The 23,540-nt window shown below is 40.1% G+C and overlaps 1 protein-coding gene across 17 annotated transcripts in view; it reads right to left on the reverse strand.

Annotated features, from left to right (window-relative positions):
- LOC121895562 (ERC protein 2-like) overlaps positions 1-23,540 on the reverse strand; it is a 156,541-nt gene that overhangs the window by 107,911 nt on the left and 25,090 nt on the right. For all 17 annotated transcript variants that reach the window (XR_006095807.1, XR_006095806.1, XM_042408834.1 and 14 more), the window contains one exon: positions 10,893-11,060. Coding sequence is in view for 15 of the 17 variants with exons in the window: in XM_042408834.1 (XP_042264768.1) it covers positions 10,893-11,060 (168 nt within the window). In the remaining 2 variants the exon portion in view is untranslated. The remainder of the gene's footprint in view (positions 1-10,892; positions 11,061-23,540) is intronic.

Genomic DNA, 23,540 nt, shown 5'->3' on the forward strand with positions numbered 1-23,540 from the left:
CCCCTATTCCCCTCGAATGACCTTCCTGATGTCATGCTTCTTTGCTCGAGGAGTCATTACTCATCTGTTATCGTCCGGAACGACCAAGCACAATGACTTCATAAGACGAGTGGTGCCTGAGAGAGGGAGGAAGAGAAGGGAGGTTCAAAGTACGATGCTGAGTTTCTGAAATCATCCACACTTTTCTAAATGACGAAAAGTAAAGGTCATTTTTTATTTTTGCTGCAGAACAGTTTTTGATTTTTTTTTCCCTTCCAAACTATACATCAAAGAGAGCAAAAGAAGTCTCACAGTCTTTCCCCACAAATGAAGCAATGAAGTAAAAGTGCTCTTTTGATCTGTTAGCCAACACTTGCCTGCGGAGGAGGGCAGGGCACAATTGCACAAAAAAATGTGTTGTGCCACTGTGTACGTGCATCTTTGCTAGCGTGCCTGCATGTCTCTCTATATCTGCTATGCTGGCCTCTACCAAACGACCCATGCCTTCCAACCGAATAAGACCATGCATACGCAGGAGCCAGTGTTGATGAATCAAATAGGCAGGTCCTCCCCCATCCTATAGCCAAGGAAAAATTATGTTAAACTAGGAGCAAACGAAAGCAACAGAATTTTCTACGAGTTCCACTACAATTATGACTGAGGCCTGTGATTCTCACAGCAGCTTTCTCTCCATTGCCCCAGCATTCATTCTGCTCCTAACCACGAGTGCCTGTTCAGAAATACAAAGGCACTCCGTGTCCATCAGTGAGACACATACTTTCATTTGACTGCAGGAGCACATAAAAGCAAACAGACAGACTTCGATTTATCAATTTTCATAAATGTGCTTTAGCTTTCTTGTATAATTTTACAAACACCCTCAAAGATAATTCTAATAACCATTCTCCAAATTAAATACATTATTTAGTAATCAAAGCACTTGGTTTTCTGCCTCACAAGAGATTATAATTCACCAACAAATTACCAATAGCATTAATATAATTTAATTTATACAATGTTGCATAAAAGGTGAAATGAAACTTGAAATAAAAATAACTACATGCAGACAAAACAACAAAAGGGAGACAAGGAATTCCAGATAAGATCCCCTAAACAAATAAGTGTAGCTGCCACCATCAGCAAGGCGGTTGAGAAGCAAAGGTTTATTAAATTATTTCACTGTAACACCGCTTGTTAGCATAAATTAAACATTCTGAATGTCTGCACTGTCAGTAACCAGCAACAAAGCAAACAAATCCTCTCAAAGGGTCACTTTACAGATGAAGCTTTATACAATAGAAACCACAGACTCCACAGCAGGCCATGGGGATGGAGTGCAAACTCAACAGCTATTTCACTGACATAATAGCCTCATCAAAAACAATCATTTCTATTTGTGTTGAACATTTTTGACTGAGTGACATACAAACATATTTCGAAGTTTGAACTACAGATGCACCTGAATTATTACCATCGATTAAATTCATATTTTTCACACACAATCAAGCTGTGATTATTATCATGAATATTGGGCCAGGTTCAGGCGATGGGGGTTGCATATAGCACTTACACATGACAAGCAGACATCCTCCCCCTCTCCCCACACATTCCTCCAGAAAGTCATTCATACACGGACCCTCCGCTGCATTCATACATATCAATTAGAAACCAATACACACACACACACACACACACACACGTATACATGCAACACACACAGAGATGCAGACATGCACACAGACAATGACATAGAAGCAGCGAGAAAGACGAAGCGAGCGCTGTTTTCATAGTGATTTCTCCTGCTCCACCACAGAGCAAAATGAGCAGGGAGAGACTGCTGCAGACCCAGAGCTGTTCAATGAAGACAGATTGCACTTGTGCAACCTAGGCTGTACGTGAGTGTGAGTGTGTCTGTGTGTGTGCTGGCCAAGTTGATCCACGTCCATGCTCTTTAGGCTCAAGACCCTATCTCTGCCCCCCTCAGCTGCGGAATGCTGCAGTGATTGCTGGGTAATTACCCTGACGCTTTATTCCTCTGCTCCCAGCACCATTAGTATTAATTCTTTTCTTTTTCTCCGCTTTGGAGAGAGGGAACAGCAGAGCTTTGATCTGGTAGAAAGAAGGAAAGAAAGAAAGAAAGAAAGAAAGAAAGAAAGAAAGAAAGAAAGAAAGAAAGAATGAAAGAAAGAAAGAAAGAAAAGGAAAGACAGAAAGAAAGAAAAGGAAAGAAAGAAAGAAAAGGAAGAAAAAAAAGAAAAAGAAAAAATGAAAGAAAGAAAAGGAAAGAAAGAAAGAAAGAAAAAGAAAAGGAAAGAAAGAAAAAAAGAAAGAAAGAAAGAAAGAAAGATGAATGAATGAAAGAAAGAAAAGGAAGAAAGAAAGAAAAAGAAAAAATGAAAGAAAGAAAAGGAAAGGAAGAAAGAAAGAAAAAGAAAAGGAAAGAAAGAAAAAAGAAAGAAAGAAAAAGAAAAAAAGAAAGAAAGAAAAGGAAAGGAAGAAAGAAAGAAAAAGAAAAGGAAAGAAAGAAAGAAAGAAAGAAAGAAAGAAAGAAAGAAAGAAAGAAAGAAAGAAATGTGGCCACCCGGCAGCAGCCTTGGTCGGCCTGTAGCTTCTGACCCTGGCCCACTTTACAGTGATCTGGTCAGACAGGTCAAATACAGCAAACAGTAATAAGGTTCAACTGGGAGACAAAGGGTCAAACTGTGACCCACTTTCATTTGAGAGGGTTAGACATAAACTGAAGTGCCTGTCTCCGATCTTCAAGTATAAAATAGTAATACTGGACTGCTGACAGGTTAGGTCGAAACAGGTCAGCTTGAGTTATGGCTTGTGTCATCATCAGGATACAGTCAGGCTTAAGTTCTTCATCAAGTGGGGAAGTCATCAAACACGTCTGATTTCTTGAATTGAAGTGCAGGTGTTGTGGTCAGGCAGAAGGCGGACTCGAATAGCTGGAGCCTGACATATGGCCCAACACTGGGTTTGTCTTGACTGATGTGTAGCCTGGCTCCAATCAGCCAGCCTCAGGCTCTCACCATTAACCCTGGCTGATTGTTGATAGGAGCAGAGGGGGATACAGGGGGGCCTATCACAGGCTGTTTACCGGAACCTCCCCAGCTCCGACGGGCTTATCTGTAGCCATGTCTCTGTGCTGTGATTGGTCAGATGGAATCCATTAGGATGAAAGGCATTGGTGGCCTCATCACAGATCTATCAAGATCACACACGCTCACATGCAGGAACGTACACATACAGTCAAGAGTTATCTATAGGATCTCTGAGAAATACATCTGTTACACACACACACACACACACAATCACTCACCTGGGATTCCTACGCCCTACAATGTATCTACGTAATGTATGTCTGTCAATAATTCACTATTTACCTCATGAAGACAGTAGTCTTCACTTCCCCTCAAACCTTATAATCTTTATTAGCATTTAGCATCGGTTAAGGCTGGGTATCTTTTGGAAACATTTGAGACCAGTGCTAATATGATAAACCTGAGTTTCAGAACTGATATGTTTTTTTAATTCCTTTTTTTTTAAACTACAAAACCTGTTGTCATTTATCAAAATATGACACATTTCCCAGGTCATCAGTGTTAAAGGTTTCCTGTTTTAGATTCTGAACTATCTGACCAAAGAATAAGAGTAAATAAGAATTTGACAGAGCATCCAATTGCAAATTTCAGCACTTGACAGTTTTCGATACTCCTTACTGTGAACCCATTTCAGTCAGTACTCAAAAAGTATTGAGGTTAGATACCCTGCACTTGTAATGGGGTGTCATTGGACATAAAAATCTGTTTAAACGACAGCACATATTATATGACTGTGTTGGGAAGTAGTTTAAAATTGGCGAGAGTGATCATTGTCATGATCACATCTGGACAAACTCTAAATGCAGTAAGCAATGTTCACATTTGTCTATACACAGTACATATGCACACACACAAAACACACAATAAACACTGTGCCGATGTTGGACTAATATTTTCCTTTCTATCAACATGCAGCACTTCCCCTCGCTATCCATATGCATCAGATTCAACAGTGCCACTGTTGTTTTGGGGCGGTGTGTAAAACATGTGGGAGGAGGGAGAGAAAAGAGAGAAAAGAAGCACTGAAGGTTGTTTTGGGAAAAATAAGGTCAGCAAAATGCTGAATAGGTGTAGCTGTTCACTAAAATTATTACAATGTTAACAGAAGACCGTCATTAGACAGTGTGCATCCGTTTATTCAACAAGGGACGGGAAAACGGAGCGTATTTCAACAAAAGTGAAAGCTCATAAAATTATGAAAAATGGACAGAGTAAAGAGCAATTGCTCCACAGAGAGAGAGAGTGAGGTGGGGGAGAGGAAAGAGGAAATGTAGAAGGCCAGGGAACATCTCTATTTATCTCTATATCACTTTCTCTCTCTCTCTACTTTTCTTCATAATGAAAGCCCTAGCCGTGCTGATGACACCAGGCCAGAGCAAGTGCTGAAAGAGTGTGGCGGAGGGTGCACTGAAACAGAGCTGGGTCCCCTGAGAAAGTCTAGGGGGGACCTGCTAGACACTATCATAACTAACAGAGACTCTGGTGTACAGGGCATCCTTCTATATAGACACACATACACAAACATACACACATATATGCCCAAAGCAGCCAAAGCAGACGTAACTGAATCTCCCTGTCTGTGGTTGCTATAGGGAGGGAACATGACAGGGGATACTATACTTCCATGCACACAGCTAGGCTTTTTAAAAGCATGAATATGGATTGAGACGACCACAATGTTTGAACATGAATAACACATGTATGCCAAAACCACACCACAACCGTCTCTGCATGTGTACCTCCCACACCCCTAGCCCCCCAGTGAAAGAAAAAAAAAAAAAAAAAAAAAAGGAACTAAAAATGAAAAAATAAATAAATAAATGCATCATTATGCATTGGTCATGGTCGCGTAGACCAAGGGCTTGAACAGAGCTCCTACTGTTCTGTGTTGTGATACGTAAGACCGAAAATGCCCGCACAAACCTAGAATATACATTTTCTTTTTTTCATCTAAAGACCAGTTGCTCATTATTTTTAGTTAAATTCAGCCTCTATTAGGATCACTCTAGGGCTCAAACTACAGCGATGACATCATGGTGCCATGCTGTAAGTCATAGTGACTGTCTGTGGAGAGGCCCGTAGGAAAAGATAACAATCCTCATACTTTCCCGAGACAGAAAATAGGGCACTAATGAGTGATACTGTAATTTAGGGCAGTCTTGCGCCATAATCATTTCAAAAAGGGTCATTGGAGATATCAATGTGCTTAGCACTGATCTATCTTTGTGTCTATCTGTGTCTCATTTGTCTGGCAGTCTGGGAGTCATTTTGCCTGCATGTAAGGTATCACTTGCTCTATTAAAGAATTATTTCAGCACCAAAGAGGGACTAAAGAAGGGCACTTTACCATTCAAAAGTTCCACACTTCACAGATGGGAGCAAAAGACTCTTAAACTTCAAAGTCAAAGCAGTCTAACAGATGAAAGTGTGGCTGTACTGAGAAACTCTCGTTTCTATTTACATGAAGAAGTATCTCGATGCAAAATGTGTCAAATAAACTGTTACATTTGTTTGAATTGAGTATGTAGGTGTGTCTTCAGTCAAGCTTTTTAATCACTAATCATTAACAATTTTTAAAAAACACATATATATTTTTAAAATTAAAATAAAAAGTCAGTACAGTAAAGTCATCTAAAACACAGGATCAGGGGAGACAGGTATGATTCATTGAATGCAAAGAATGTAAAAATGTACAGTAAAACATCCACAAACTGTAGTTCAACTCACCAAACAGACTCCTGTTGACAGACAGACCTGTTGTTATTTACATTAAGTTTTTTTCTACCTCTTCCGTCCCATTTTATATTACACCTACATAAACATCCTACAGACTGTTTTTCCTCTTAGTTCTCCAGATGTCAATTCCTTATGACTGGGGTGAGATCAACTATGCATACACACCAACACATACACACATTCCCATTCACACGCACACGCACACAAAAAAAAAAGAGGCAGAAACACATTATCGTGCACTAGTTTATCTGTCATGAACCTTTGTCATCACCACTAACACACTCTGGGTGGTGGGTAATTGGACTTGTTTGTGGTGAAGATAGAAAGCTTGTTCTAATAATACTGATGCGTCATTTTAATTCCCAAAGCTGTCCAGGAAGATTTGTGTGTGTGTGTGTGTGTGTGTGTGTGTGGGTGTGTGTGTGTGGGTGTGTGTGTGTGTGTGTGTGTGTGTGTGTGTTTGTGTCTGGTATAGATATCTTTTCATCAGAGGGGGAACATACATAAAAGATTAATAGCTCTATGAACTGTGTTTATCTGACTCATTCAAAGCTGATGATTTTATGAGGAGGAGGCCTGCAACTCAATCAACTTTTAAATGGTCTGAGCTAAACCTCATTACATTGTGTCATGAAAACAAAGCAGCACCTGCCCACAGCAAAGGTTTTTATTATCAATATATTAACTAAGTTTCTCCATTGGCCCACATTTAGCTGATCCTCGGAGAATGTTTTTTCATATGAAAAACGTCCTCGTTTAGTGAGGAAAATGTACCCTTGACATTTAAATACGGTTAGTTTAAGGAAAAAGCTGGGAGGACTTTAAATACAAAGTGTCTGTCTGTGTCTTTTACAACTGAGATGTGATGACTTACACAGTATGAAATTAGGAAGGAAACAAGTTATGACTCCAAGCTCCACTTCTGTCTTTCTCCTTGTACATAGATCTGTAAGTTATAGCATCCTATAAGTGCTGGGAAACTGGAAAGTTGCAAAACAAATCAAACAGAGATGTTGGGTATACACAGTGTATGGAAGGATGTCAAAAGAGATGTATTTTGTAAAGAAAAGGGATATGTGACTCCCTGAACTAACATAAGCCCAGGTGTTAGTTATGTTGAACTAAGATTTATAGTAAGTTATGATTTCCATTTGTACAGTGTCACCAAAACAACATTTTTCCTGTTAGAAACATAACCATGGAATTATTAGTCATGAAAGATTATAGGGTTGGTTCACCCAAATTACAAAAAAACATATTTTCTCACATCCTCTAGAGGTAGCTAGAAACACATATCATTGTAGTAAATTTGGCCATGTTTTCTGGAACCAACCAAATACGATTGGGATGAATGGAATTTTACATTTTATTTGTGCTCCCAGCATTGAAAAAATACACATAAAAAATGTACGGCAACATCATTTCCAGAAACAATGTCCAGCTCAGTCTGGGTAATCCACATGCCTCAACTGTGAACAGTTTTCATTGGAAGTGCTTTCTACTGAAGATAGAATCTATGCAAACTAGAAACAGCATGTTGACAACACATTTGATTCCAGTAAATCACAATCCAAATTTTTCACTGAAGCTCAAAACTAGGTGAATAACAATAAATGCTCTGTGGTTTCTTACTATTGTATATTTTTTAAACAACTTTAGATTTTTAGCAATTCTGCATCTCTATCTCTCCATCATCTCTCGGCGCAGGTGGCTACAACCCTCCTCCACTTTCGCTAACATATATGCGTATGTTGCGTACTACTGTTAGCATTAAACTGACAAAGGCCAGCTGAAGAAGATGACACACAGCTCAAAGCTGAGGAAGTACAGATGAGAGAAAACAAACTACAGCTGAAAAACACAGGCTACAGCTGAAGCTGATCAAATACAGCTGAGCCTCCTAGATATTGAGCTAAGCCTGTTAAAGAACAACTTAGACCTCTGAACGCACATTCTACGATGGCCTAAAATGTGCCTAAAGTGTGAGAAGGAAATGAAACTGCAGCATTTACTGCCCTTTAAAAAACACAGGCACTGTATGTTAATTTCAAAAAGGGATTTGATGTTTGCTGGTTCATATTTTATTATTATATAAATGTTAATAAGACAGCATCTGCTTTATATTGAGCTCTGCCTTGTATTAACTAGAGTTTGTGAGACAACTGCCAACAATTGTGATGCCTACATAGAATTTACAACTCTTTGTATCATAATGGAACTGGTTGAAGAGAGTTGTGGTGAGCTGAGAAGCAGTTATTTCATTACACAAGGCCCTGAGTACTGAACACATTAACAAATTGAGGAGAAAAGCCTCCATTACATTTGCAAGAAGTAATTTGAAACATCCTTGATGGAACTTTTATAGGACCCACCTTTCTTGGTGGTAAGTACCACAATGACTTTGTTTTTTACAGAAACTTTCTATGTCTATGAGAGATGAGAGACGCTGTAGTTGTGTAGAAAAACATTATTCACATCCAAGTAAATCTGCTGCACGATGCCAGGAGGTTTTGAGGTATTCAAAACATTAATCCAATGCTTGAAGCTGATTCCCACTGAGATCGCAAAATGAAATTAAATAAAAAAATACTGTATTGTACTGTACTGTATTGTATGGTTGGCTTTAGAAAGGCCTTTACATTCAACAACACACAGGGATAGAGAGACAGATGGAGACTTTTTACTAAGAGGCAGACAGAGAGCATTAATAGAGGAGCAAAAAAACTATCAGAAACCAGACATCATCAAACCGAACGTCACTTTTGGGCATGGAGGAATGACAATGTGAACTAAGGCGACATGTTAATATTCAAAATAGAAATACTAATAAACAAATTTGGTCATTTTGTTTTTTTACTTAAACTTTAAATTTCCAACAAAGTGCCTCCAAAATGAATCTATCCTACAGGAAACGTTTCTTTGGCCGTGAAATAAAGGCAAAGTTCAAATAGACATGAATGAAATGTCAGAAAGCAGAATGCCGCCTTCATCTGCTTATTAAGTGCCTCACATAAAGAGCTATATGTGGGACCCAAAGGGGTTCAACACAGTATAGGGTGCACGTAAAGGTCATGTTTAGGCACCTTACAAAGAAACACTTGGAAGTCTTCCTTAAATAAATTGTGAAATAATTCATTTGAAAATATTCACGCACACATACACGCAAACACATACACATTTACACACACGCAGATTGATGGTACTGCATATGACCTTTGGAGCCCTTTTTCATTAAACCCAGCAAGGGGGAGGTTGGGAGGAGAGAGAAGGAGATCTAATTTGAGGACATGACAGGAAACAAGGAAGTTGAGAGGGGACCTTTATGTGTGTATAATTGGTCTATAGAGGAATTGCCAACATGCGCACCACAGGTGGTCACAGCTAAATAGCTAACCTTATAAAAGTCATTAAGGCCTCTGAAACATGCCGTGAGAGAGAGAGAGAGAGAAAGTATGTGTGTGTGTGTGTGTGTGTGTGTGTGTGTGAGAGAGAGAGAGAGAGAGCGAGCAGGTGTATATGGCAGTATATGTCCAATACATATATCAAGATGACTTGCAAGAGGATTTACTGTGTGCCTTAACCCTGCCAAAAAAAAAACTACTGGAGAAGAAATATTTAAGGCTCTGGATGATGACTGAGCTGGGACTCCTGTTCTGGTGTTTTCACCGATGGAGCCACTGCAGTGACACGCCACTTCTCTGACTTCACTACCCCAGTGAAAAAGCAAGTATGTGTCATCTATCCTGAAATAATTGTAAGTATAATATATCACCAGAGCTCAGCAGTGTATTGAAAGCTTGTGCACTTAATACTCTCTGCAATATTGACTGTCAAAAAATGCCAAAAAATAATTAAAAAAGGAAGAAAAAAAATATCTTTGTGGCCCCTGGCTGACCATGTAACAGTCAATTATTGGATGGTGAAATAAATGTACTTATGTGATATATTTTTACCCTTCAACAAGCTCAACAATCTTTCACTTCAGGGGATGATGTCAGCAGTATTTAGATTGGCAGATACAATGTCTGCTTTTACAGCAAAACTATATTCTTGAGCAAATAGAGTTGAAAGAGGCGTCTGTGACATGTTTCAAACATAGCGTCTGTCAGAAAAAGAGAATACAGCTCTCTTGTGTGATCACCTATGCGCACTGGTGGCAGAGTGTAAGAAGTATTTCCCCTCTGCAAAAGTCCCAAGAATCAGGAGGGAATGGATATGTGATCCTTTTTTTTTTTCAACACAATCATTTCTTTCATCAGAACAAGAGAACAAACTACTGGTGCTAAAACCCCAACGGAGGATTGAAGACTTACTTTACATCGCTATCTGTCCCTCCCTTCTAAGTTAAGTCAGAATACCCTGAACTTTCCACAAAGTTAGCACCGATCGCTACCAAAACAAGGCTCCGGCGCTGACACACTGTGCTTGTCACTCACAAACATAACACCTCGATATGATTTCAGGCGCAAGGCTCTCATTGATGGTGAGTTAAAGCTTTGACTTTTGAACTTTTACACACATCTTATGCTGCAGCATGCTTTAGCAGTGCTTAATACATATTAACATTGCACTAGAAATTAGCATTATATGTGCACCACACCTCAGCAGTCTGTAAAAATATTTTTAACCAACTGTTGCTAACCAACTACCAGTCTTTTTGTCTGTCTGCCATTCAGTGCCGGGCTGGTTGTGTGGGTTTATCAAAGCTTTTTCACTGAAAACAGTTGCAGTTGGAAACAAGGTTGATGAGAGTGGTGAGTTTGAACAAAGCTGTGGGCCCGAAAACCAAAACATTGAGCCAAAGATGCTAAAATGCTCCGTAGAGCTGAGAGGATCTGCCGAGTCGAGTGATAAATTTCTGAGTTTGTCACTACAGGCGACCCCTTTCACATACATATTGTCCTCTCATCCATTGTCAACGTAAAAATATTGATTGGTGCATCTTTAATAAAATGTAGCAATTAGTTTTGATATCTACTTGATTAATATGTACTTTAATATGTCTGGCCACACTGGAGGCAACAATTGTACAGATACTATATGATAATTTAAGTAGCTGAATGTACATACCTTCTTCTGTAAGACATTGACCTTCCTCTCCTTGACATCCAACATGTCCTTCATGTCTCTGATCTCTCCAGTTAGTGTGCTCTTTTCATCAGTCAGGTCCTGTAGTTGCTTGGTTTTCTTTGTCAAGAACTGCTCCTTTTCCTCCAAACGCACACGCAGAGCATCTACCTAGAACAGACCAGGATAAGACGTTAAGTGTGGATATGAAGTCAGACAGAAACAAGAACAGACAGAAGAATAGGGAGTTAGACCTATACACAGTAACAGACACAGTGGGTGATACAGTGTAACACAATATTCATATTCTATAGTTTAGCTAGACAGTCTGATGGACAGGCATTTAGAGGGTGAAAGTAATCTGTGAAAGATTGACTGACAGACAGAGGGGTAGAAATAGAAGAAAGCTTACACAGTATTTTTTTTTTTTTTTACCTCAGTCAGGTGGCCCATATGTTACTATTCAGTGCTGGAAATGATACATCTCAACACATTTACTTGTTGAAATTTGGAAGTAATAAAAGTTCAGCTTTGACCTAATGTCCATAAAATGAACCACTGTGGACTGATGCAGTTAAAGTATGTGTGTGTCAAGAGAAGGAGAGGCTGGAGCCTGTCCCATCATTTGTTATTGAGGATTCTGTGCTGTATGATTGGACCAGCACTGCCGCAGATCAGACTGCTCACAGACTTCACACTCACACATTAAAATCCTTCGTATCTGGCTGTGTGCAATGAGATGAGTGATATCTGAGCTCACTCCAGAACTTCGTATTGGACATATATCAGTGTTCTGCTGCACCGCCTACAGTGGCGCGCACACACGCACACACACACACACACACACATAGAAACACACTCTCAGCTTGCTGTCATGAGCATACTATGTGCTCCTCTGTTGCTCTTCAACACCTGATTACATTTCCAGCACTTTTTGCCATGGCGCAATGAGTGAACCCATTTGAACTTAATTTGTGCATGTGTGTTTTATGCGATTTCAAGAGACACACACATATAGATAAAGGGAAGCAGTAAGGGAGGGCTTGTTAACAGGCATTTTAACAGGCATTACGTGGACACAGAGGGGATGGTGTGAAAACACTTAGAGCACAGGCTGTGTTGTGCTCTCCAGCTCATCTCTCAACCATTTCACAGGGCACTTAAGGAAATCCATAAAAGGAGGCAGCATGTTGGGAGCAAAGTAATGAAGTACATTTAGTTGAGTACTGTACTTCAGTACAGTTCTGAGGTACTTGTACGTTAGTTGATTATTTCAACTTATGCTTCTTTATATTTTTACTCCACTACAATGAAAAATATTGTATTTTTTACTCCTCTACATTTGAGTGAGTGATAGTTACAAAAATACAAAACATACAATGATCATATAAAATATATGATCATTACATACACAATAAATTAAACGCACAATATGTAATTTCAGCCGCTAAGGGTCTCTCAATCAAAACAATAACAAAGGATGGAGTGTGATGACGGTGTGAAGTAGCAAGGGATCATGGGAGTTGTTGTCTTCGTTGTTAAATCATGGATGTATAAAGAGAACAAGCGAAAGTCACTAGTCCGCATGCTGTATGGGCCGCACAATGCGGAAGATCCAGGTACTTTCATACCGGGAAGTTGATTTTTTATTGCTTCATGCGCCACTGAGCAACTTTCATAGGAATGAACAGGGCCCCGTCTACGACGCTGTATCCAGTTCTCTTTATACATCCATGTGATGTATAACCAGCTTCACCGGGATAGGATTACTCCAGTGTTAATCATGCGGGATGTTTTTGCCGGGAGCTGAATTACCCACAGAGGTCTCCTCCTCTCCAGACACAAACGTAAACGCAGATTAAAATCGTTAAAATACTAATTAAAGTTGTTTTACCTAAAAAATCAGTGTTTCTCCGACGATGTACGGCGACGACCGGACGTCCGGTACGGGCTGTTAGCCGAGCTGCTGCTAACACTTGTTCGGCTTATTTCTCTTATAACGTAAGATCCAGACGTTTGGTCGGTTTCTCCCGGGAGCCGAATTATCCGCAGAGGTCTCCTTCTCTCCAGACACAAACGTACACTCAGATTAAAATCGTTAAAAATACTAATTAAAGCTGTTTCACCTAAAAAATCAATATTTCTCCGACGATGTTTGGTGACCACCGGACTTGCTGGAGGGGCTGTTAGCCGAGCTTCTGCTAACGTTTGCACAGTTTATTTCTCTGATAACTTAAGATCCAGACGTGCAATGACTAAAATCCTTCTTCCGGCTAAAAGATATAGTTAAAAGCGACCTGAATTTATCATGAAAATTTAGCTTAAAACTGAATAAACGTCAATTTATAACAGTTTCTGTGGAACAACCACAATGCCGATGTATTATCTTGTATGTGTGTAAGTTACTCTTTGGTAGACGCCACTGTAGCAGACAAACACAGCGCCGCCGTATGCATCTTGTGCGTGTTTACTTTTTGGTAGAGGAGGTATGTCGCCATTGACATGCGACCAAATGAAACGGTCCGTTACTTTGATTAAATTACAGATTTCTCTGGGTTTGAACATTGTTGGGAACATTTGGGATGATGTAAGTACACAGCTCAACAAAATATATAACATAGGTCTAGTTGTTTTTAGACATTTTAATGTGGAACAATTACATATTATACCTTTAAACTACCTGACAGTTTAGAAAATAGTTAAAATTTACCTCAAACAGCTACAACATTTAAATGCTTCGTGTTAAATAATAATAATAGAGCAGTATGGTGGCTCAGTGGTAAACACTGTTGCCTTACACCAAGAAGGTCTTGGGTTTGAACCCCAGCTGTCCCAGGTCCTTTCTGTGTGGAGTTTGCATGTTCTCCCCATATTCTTCTTCTTCCAAATAGTTCAACTTATTGGACAATACAGTTATTCCCTTTTTCTTTCTGAGAGTTAGGTGAGAAGATCTACACAGTACTGCTCTAATGTCTAGCCTTAAATATGGAGCTAGCTTAGCATTATGACTGGAAGCAGGAGAAACAGCTATCCTGCCTCTATCCATACACCTACCAAAACCTCTAAAACTGACTAATTAATATATTCTTGTTTGTTTTATCTGTACACAAACAGAAATGTAAAAACAACAATCTGTGATTTTAGGCAGAGTTACATACTGTTTTGTATAGCAGAGACTCTGCTACAGCATTGGTTTCCAGGCAACTCCACTGTAACAACAAGTGACGTTTGTGATATTTTAAGAACGCTACTTGTACTTTTACTATTTCTGTGTTTTACATTGTGCTATTGCTATTTTTACTTGTAAATGATCTGAATACTTCCTCCGTGGCTGTTTGGGAGCAATGCAGTAATATACCGAGAACACAACTGAGAGGTATGGCTGTGCTGGACCACAGTCAGTTCCTACCTGCCTGTATGTGTGTGTGTCTCTGTGTGTAAAATGAGAGTGCACCATGCAGGCTGCAGACACACAGAGGGCTCCTCTCAAGTAGTAGCATAAGAAGCAGGCCAGGACCCCCAGGTGTAAGATGGTGAAGTATTTATCTCATATTGCTCCTCTGGCAGACAACCAGAGTCTAATACTGAGCCCTGTTCTGTCCTCCTCACTCCACACTGGCATACACACAAACATACACACACACACACTGGGTTACACCACTAATCCTTTGAACATACTGTACAGTATGTTAGTGCCTGCACATCATCATGTGCTGATGTTTCTTTTCTGCTACACGAGTGTGCGTGTGCGTGCGCATGTGTATTTGTCACTGTGTGTATGAGACAGAATAAAACACAGCGAGAGAGACCCCCTCCCCTCCAACCCAACCTGGCAAGGAGCAATTTAGCAAGAATGTAGCAGAGAGGCCTAACAGGAAATCCCTGCTGTCTCACCTGCACTGGCCCTCTAAGCTGTGATAGTAGTGTAAAGACGCCCTGCTAATACCCTCTTAAAGAACTCACCGCTGCCAGACACAAAAAAACAAGGAGACAGAGATGAAGAGAGGTGGAGAGAGGGATGGAAGGATGGAGAGGAGTACGGTTGAAGAGTAGAGATAAAGGAAAGAATGAAACAAAGTGGATAGAGATGATGGGAATTCCCTTGAGCATTCGGCTCGAGCATATTAACACCACTGACACCCTGCTCCTCCGCTGGCTAAAACTACTACTCCATCAGTATGTCTGTTACAGGAAATACTGTATGGCTTTATCAGCTGGCACACACGCTGAGATAACAGCTCACAAGTCAAGGTGATTAACCTCTCTCTTCTCCTTCAATTTCCTCTCCAATTTTCTTTTCCCTCTAGTCCCCTTCTTCTCAATGTCTTCTTCCAACAACACCTCTCTCTCACACCGCCACAACTACTGCTCTCTCAACACTCCATCCCTCCAGCCATGCTCCAAACTCTCCGGGAGTTTTCCTATTGCCGTTTAAAGGTGCAGGTCTTGCGGCGAGACAAAGTGATGTGTCAGTGTGAGAAATCCCTAAAGTCCTCAGTCCAGATTGTCTTTGGGACAGGCCCACATTTTCCGACAGGGAATTTGTAGATTTCTGCGTTTCAGTGCGGATTTGTATTTGTGTCTATGTGAGAGAGGTCAAACACAAAGTAGAACTCCTACAGTCTCCAAGACAACCGAAAGACTCATTATGCCTACACAACTGGACTCCAGGGAAGATATTTTGTTTTGCAATTACAATGTTGTTATTGTTTAGTTAAGTTTTTTTTTATTCAATGTATGAGAGAAGAAGGAGAGAGGTAAGGAAGGGAGGTAAAAGTTCCCACTGCTGTCCAGTCTGGTCCAGTTCAAATCCGAAAGGAACACTGAAGATTGCACTGAGGCGTTCCTCTGAATAGATGAATTAAAAACACATCTATATCACCCCGTCTTCCCCCAAAACCCAACTTAGGCTTTCCAGCTCCTCACTCAGCACCATATCATTTTAAAAAATGACCTTGATATGTTTTCAAGATTCTGTGGTTGCAAAACTATTAATTCTTGGCAATATGTGGTTATTTCTTTAAACGAATACAGTCACAAACTCATAACCGCTCTAAAGCGTGCATGCACACGTGTGTTTATTCAACAGTTTCTTACATGCACACATGCATGTACCTGAAATTAAAACATGGAAGCATGCACACACATGCATAAACACACTCATTCTCCTTGACTTCCTCTCTCATTCTTGCAATGACAGCCAAATGTGGATTCTGGACACTGGTTAGCAAAGTAAAACAGAGGCTTAAAGAAAACAACTTCTCTGTTTGTCCTCACCTCCCTTTTGCCTGCCTCACATTTCATCATAAAAGTTTTTCTGGCAGGCGAATCTGCAAAGGTATCGGGCCCAACGTCGGCTCTGGGCCGCAATAAACAACATGGGGACTATATGAGTAGACCACAGTCAAAACGGCAGAACCAGAGACGATGGGGAGACCACAGCAAAGGCCTGGGGATGAACCAACACTTGCATACTCACACAGTAACAGTTGCACTCTCACTCACCCGCTTGGAAGGCCAATACTGCCAGTAGACAAGTAGGTTGAGAACATTGCTAATATGATCACAAATCTCCCAATCAAACTCTGACCTTCATACATGCAAACCATGAGCTTCACTCATTTTTTGTGTTGCTGTTCAAAGACGTTTAAATGGGAGTTCAGATGACAACGCTGCTATAAAGTTCTTAAATCCCAACAGTGGGTCTGGTGGAGTGTATCTGATGTCTGTACTTAGGTCTGCTGGTGATGCTGCGGAACACTACACACAGCTGTGTGTGCTATTCAGCCAGCCTGTATAAATACAGTAGAGGGCAGCCATTAGACTTAATTTATTTAAAGGTCTGTGCTGTGAAATTAATCATCTAAATTTATGACATAATATTCGACTAATTCATGTTTGTCTAGCGATTAATGTGGCCAAGTCTGGATTATATCACAAAAAGAAGGTAGGCTATTTCATTTCAAGATGACGTGAGACCACCAGAGAGTTTCCCGTACCAGCTATAATAATTGAAATATCTCTTTTCATTGAAAAATGTGCATCAACGAAAAAACGACACACACTTCACATAATGAAGAAGGAAGAGAATGAATGTGGACTGCTGAGTTCAAACAGCCAATTGTTGTTAGTTTTGCTTTCGCTCTGGCTAATGTCTGAATTATCAAAGATTGCTAAAAGGTGAATGAATAATTGGCCAATCCCGTTCATAAAAATCATATGTATACAGTATATAAACTGTACTGCCTCCCACAGATGGTGTATAAGCACCTGATTGTGGGTAACTTTTCCTCACACAGATGTGAGAAGGAGTGGCGTTAAATGATCCATAGTTTCCTGATGAGGCAATAGAAACTTCCAATAGATGTCAGGAGATTACTGTTGAAGGTTGTGCGGTTAGACAGCCTGAAGACCAAAGTGGGATTTTTTCATATGAGCGCATTCATGCACGTTGGCGTGTATGTGCATGTGCACAGGTGCAGGTGGAAGTTACGATGTCTAATGTAAGACTGAAGAACTTTGCAGAGCAACTGTGAGCACAGCAAGAGCTTCCTCACAAGCTTGCACTGGTTCTGGATTCTCTCACTTCACACACACATATTGTATCTACAAGCACATACACGGAGAAGATTTCCTCTCCACCTGAGCTGGACACGCCAGACATGACGACACCGGGGCTGATCTGTACGGAAATGAAGGACATTCCCTGTCCTGGGGCTTAGGCAGGGTGTCATTTGAGGTGTGTCATCAAAGCTGGGGATAAGGCAGTAGTCAGAGCTCTGATCAGGAATTGTATAATAGACGGATAACCTCAGGGCTGGTTCGGGATAATAAGCGGATGTAAACTGCCTCACAGCAGGGGCTGGAGGGTGGAGTGAGAGGCACAGTCTCATTGTACACTCCAACATCTGTTGATAAAACCATGGCAACACAGCTGTCTGGCCACAGGCTATAGAGGGAACATGGGAAAACGCAGATGTAGAAAAAAATAGACAAGGACGAATACACGCACACACAGAACTCCCAGGATTCACTGACAAAAGGATCTTTGTCAACAGAATGAATGAATGTTTTCTGCCAAAGCATGAAAGTCAATCATGCCATGCTTTTGGTATTGTACCAGTGCATGGATATATGACACAGAATATGTAGGGGACTCACCCCGAGTACCTTCATGTTAACCCTCACTGCACACAGCTGTCTCAATCCCTCTTTCACCCTCCATCCATCATTACTTCCTCCACCACTGATGGACACACACACACACAGACAGACACACACACACACAGACACACACAAGATACACACATGCACATATAAAGGAAGAGACGCTGCAGGCGTTCCCCCTCATTAACACTTGCTCCTTCTTTGATTATTTTTCCTGATCATTTCCAGCACTGCATGCCAGTTGCTACATCCTGTTTCCAGGGAATCTATTTCCTCTCAAACCACACTGAACAGTCACTCTGGCAAACACGTGGAGAACGATGCAGGTCTGCAGTCTACAGTACAGTAGGTGCACTGAAATCCGCTTGTTTTCTGCTTGGTTAACAAGTGAAAAAGTCTCTTTAGTTTAGTTGTGTCTGTCATTCTGCTGGTCAGTCTAACACACCCGGTATCTTTAAGTACAGATTTTAGCTCAAGAGAGATAGGTTGGATGAACAGTATCAATATGATTGAAATAGCCAGCACAAAACAACACAAACTTTACTTCCTTCCTCACCAACACATTTCCAATTTAGTCTCAGCACGTACAAATAACATAAATAAGACTAAGGTGCAACAAAGAATTCAGTCATATTTAGGTCTGCTCTAAAAGTCAGCAGGGAAGAGAGGATTCAAGCATATAAAGATACAGTTTCATAGGCCAGATAAAATGGTATAAACCAAAACTGAACACTTATAAGTAAGGTATATTGCAGTACCCTTTGCATTCTATGACATTGTAGCCAACAGGTATGTGTGTCTTTCACGTTCCACTCTTTCTACACTACTTTCTATACTCAGTGCAAGATTAGAATTTAAACTGGACAGCAGGTATATAGCAAAATAATATTTTAATTTTCTTCCTTTGTTGAATCATTCTGTAATAAAGTTATGCAAAATTAAGTGCGAGCTTATCACACAGACAAAACATTTAGAATTTAGAATTTCTGATGAAACCTGAGCATAAAATAAAGCTAAATAACATTATTCTGCTAACTAAACCCAGACTAGCTTCCTGCTGTCTTCTGCTTGCTGTGTATCCTGTAAAACCTTGATTGGTGCTCCTATTTTGGGGGGATTTTGAATTTTTTTCTGAAATACAATACACCTGTTCACTTTGTTTGATTTTAATGTGGCATGGAAAAAATAATGTCACAATGAAAAACAATTCAATCATTTATTAAAGACAGAAAGCTAAATAACTGCCCTCTTAACATACATATTTAATTTATTATGACAGATTAAATGCATGTTTGATTTGTTTTTATTTATTATTATTTTATTATTATTATTTTAAATCTTCCATACGAAGGGTATGGAAGATGATATACTGTCTAATGATAATGATATACTTTAACAAATGATCCTGAATAGCTGTGTCATAAAGTGTGCCTGTAAGTAACAAGGCAATTCTCTTTTAATTCTTTATTCTATTAAAAATAAATTTAATTTGAAATTAAACTATGACTATGAGAATAAATTAATACATTAAATTCAACTGATTTAATTTGAGAGTGTTTGCATGTACATCCACTGAACGGTGTAGATTTGCTGTGTTTTATGTATACCCCCAAGCTGTTCACGATATGGATATTAACACCCCCAAACACCCTTTAAAATAGAAAATCAGAACTCCCTCAAAGTCATTGTTTATTTAAAATCAATTGTGCTGAATAGAATTGGAGCCAAAAAAAAGAGAGAAAGAAAAACAGGCAGAGGAGGAGAGGAGAGGAGAGGAGACTATACAGAAAGGTTTCCCATTAATAAATATTGAACTTTCTGTAAGTGGAAGTGTAAACTCTTCTCCGACTGTATTCTTGTGGTACTGCATATTTGTGTAAGTGTTTCTTTGTATATCTGTGTGTGTCAGTGTGTGTGTGTGTGTGTGTGTGTAAATGTGTCCATATGTGGGTATTAAATTAGAGGCTAAGTGGTCTGAGCAAAGCGGGGTGACCCTGAGTAGAGGGAAACAAAAAGAAAGCAGCGTATTGTCTCTGGCTGTCTTACCACTAACTGACAGCAGACCAAGTAAAACCCTCATTACTGTGTGTGTGTGTGTGTTCATTTTAATATATTTATATTTATTGAATTGTGGTGATATCTGTATATATAGAGCCCCAGAGGTAGCACTTCTGTTATGTCCAGTAAAAACATGAACCTTCACTTTACATTCAGACAAACTAATGTGGCAGCTACAATTGTTAGATTTCATCTATGAAACCAACATTTATCTTTCAAAAGAAAAATTATATCACACGACAAAATGCTACAGAGACATTAGAGTGAGCAGTAAATCACCAAAGAGCTGCACAGATCAGTTCATTGGATCATTTTCTTCCCGACGCAGGACTCGGGCTGCTACTGTGAGATGACTGGCTGGTCTCTCCCGGCCAGCAGCTCCTCACATCTCCGAAAACGTTGCAGGAGATTTACAAACAGGCGTTATTTGGATAAACTGACCACATATTTGGAATGTGCATGGTTACTGTCTCGCCTGAAAAAATATGAAATCTTAATAAAGAGACATATTAACAGTACTAGAGCGAAAATTGCAACAGTGCTGCTCAAAATCTCGGCCATGATGCCATCGCCCTCAGACATTTTCGTCGGACCACAAGGCATACTGGGTATTGTAGACCCAGCAAGGGCCTTGCTCTCTACGCCAAAACAGTGACAGAAAGTTGAAACTGAAAACCAGTGACGCTGAAAAAAAAAACAACTGACAGTGTAAAAAAAAAAAAAAACTGCTACTGAAAAAAGACAGACATGAAGAAAAAATGTAAGATTATAAGATTGTAATTTTTTAGTGCCTGTGTTTTATTTTTCAGTGAAACTATTTCAGTGCCAATACAACTTTTTCCACTACAAGTGCCAATGTTTCCTTTTTCAGTTCAGCTTTTGTTTTCAATAGCAAACTTTATTTTCAATGCCAAAATTTAACTGTCGCTGTTCTGGCCCCATAATGAACTTCCTAAAGACCTTCACGTGGGATAAATCATCACGCCAATAAAATTTACCTTAGATGTCCTAAAACTTAACGCATCATTTGAGCTGAAGCATGCGTTATGTGTATTTGAATGGCAACACTAATGTGTGTATTGTAATGTGAATATGCATACTGTCACACTTGTGTTTGTCTCTTCCTTCAGTCGTGCACATATTTACCTCATTCCCTGTGTAAACCATTAAAAGTCTCATCCCCATTCTGACCCCTATAACTCCACTTTATGGCTTTTCCACATGGCCTCTGAAGAACTCGCGGGGGCTTTATTTTGGATCGTACCATGTTTGTTCTGAGGGGCCCCAATGCTTTGCTGCTCACAATGCATCCCAAACCGCACCACCCCAGGAACCCGGGAGCCTGCTGTTGGGCCTGAGAATAGTGACCGTGGTCAGTCAAGTTCGAATGAGGTCATATTATATCTGGTCTGCAATGGTTGGGACCAGGTCCCGTTGGATGGACCCATCACTGAAGGTCCAGGGTTTAAATGTGAAGTTGACTTTAGAGGTCAGATAAAAACAGAACCTATTTTCTACTTGCTTATGCCAACCACCTCACTGTCGTCTTTGGAGAGTTCATCAGGTTGTCACCTATAATTAATATGTCATACACCCTTCATTGCAGTGGTTTTCAATAGATGGGGGATGAGAATGGACAGAGGAGATGAAAATTGGGGGAGGGAAGACAGATGGAGGTAGATATTATGGGGGAAGAGAAAATCTGGACAGAGGAAGCAAAAGAGAATGAGGCAGAAAGAAAGACAGACAGAGAGAACACAGTGGGGGGAGAGTCCAGGGTGGAGTGTAACCAGGTTGAGACCACATCTTTTCTCCGCCTCACTACCTATATGGACCATCAATCAGCAAAGAAGACAAGGAAAGATCAACAAAAATAGTCCAGCAGGGACCACAGTACACCGTACCATCGAATTGCTCACTGACAGAAGCCCAAAGCCTTCCACAGCCATCAAGTAACTCTATTCTCTCACTTCTCACTTCCTCCTGTCGCTCCATCTATCCTTCTTTCCCTCTCCCACTCCAATTTCTTTTTTATTTTCCTCTTGTTTTCCCTATTCGTCACCGTTGCTAGGGTTGATGTTAGCAAGTCATTTTTGAGTCATTTATATCTTCTTCGAGTCATTACACCTCAACCTCAGAATCAAAACTCAACGGAGGCCCTCTGGCAGACACACTGCAAACGCTGGCGATGAAAGAGAATAAAAGATATTTGAGGTCACATCTGAGCAAGTTGAATTAAAATACCACAGTGTGTTCTCCGTAAACACAGACATGTTGCCGCATGCAAAACGTGCACCGAAGGCGTGCTGCTACTTACGCTTCAGCTGGCACTCGGTGGGGAACGAAATATCAAATGTTACAGCGTTATTTATGTGCCTGATGCAGACTTTGACTTAAGCACCCTGAGCCTGGATTTCCCCTGTGTGGGTAAGTGGCCACCTGCAAAATGCTTGCCTCAAGTGAAGAATATGTAAATCAAAGCATGTCGACCTTCGCAAAATGAAAATCTTAATATCTGCCAAAGACATCAAATACAACATGATTTGTGGCATCAAAAATTGAAGGTAATAACTTAGAATTACCACTAAAGAAGACAGCAAAGGCAGGTCTCACTGAACACTCAAGTATTTCTAAATGAATCTCTGAAGTACCTTTTAACCTATGAGCCACACCACAAAGGCCTATTTTTTGCTCTAAGTGGGGAGCAGGATCCCACACAGATAGCAGGAGAGGTGTTGGGGCGTATCACACAGTATCGTCAAACAAAGCTCAAGCTGACTGACCTAACAGCACCAAATCCAGTCCATAGATACAAATGCTTTATTCTAGAAAATTTATTTTCCACAGTAATCTCAAATTGGAGGGGCAGGTGGCAATATTCCTCTTATCTTACTCTGTGTAAAATCCTTTAGGTTGGTTCAAAGGCATATTCGGCATTAACCATGTGTAGCAGTGGAAAGCATATCGAAATTTCTCTAATGAATAAATAAGGCCTCTGTGTCTTGTACATGCACACACTACAACATTGTAATGCATCTCGTCATTTAGTTACTTTTATGCAATGACTTGTGATTGACTTGAGGGCAATTTACCCTACAACACAGCCCCACAACATCACCTCCCATAAATACCGGCGTTCATATTAGATAATTTTATTATAGCGCATATATAATTCGCACAGACTTTGACCATTCAGAATGAGTTAAACAGGTGAAAGACACAAGTCAACACAGACAGTATGGACAGCTGGGAAGAAACCTAGTCTGTGTTACAGTTATAGAGAGAATTACTGGCTTTTGGGGGAGGCTGCTAAAAAGTAAAAACACTAAACTCTTTCAGGTAATATGCAGCTATTTGCTTAACTTGTATAACTCTGGAGTATATGTATCACTAAGGATTTTCCAGGTAATGCAGAATACTAAATGA

The sequence above is a fragment of the Thunnus maccoyii genome, chromosome 4 (genome assembly GCF_910596095.1).
Source record: "Thunnus maccoyii chromosome 4, fThuMac1.1, whole genome shotgun sequence".
Taxonomy (NCBI): Eukaryota; Metazoa; Chordata; class Actinopteri; order Scombriformes; family Scombridae; genus Thunnus; species Thunnus maccoyii.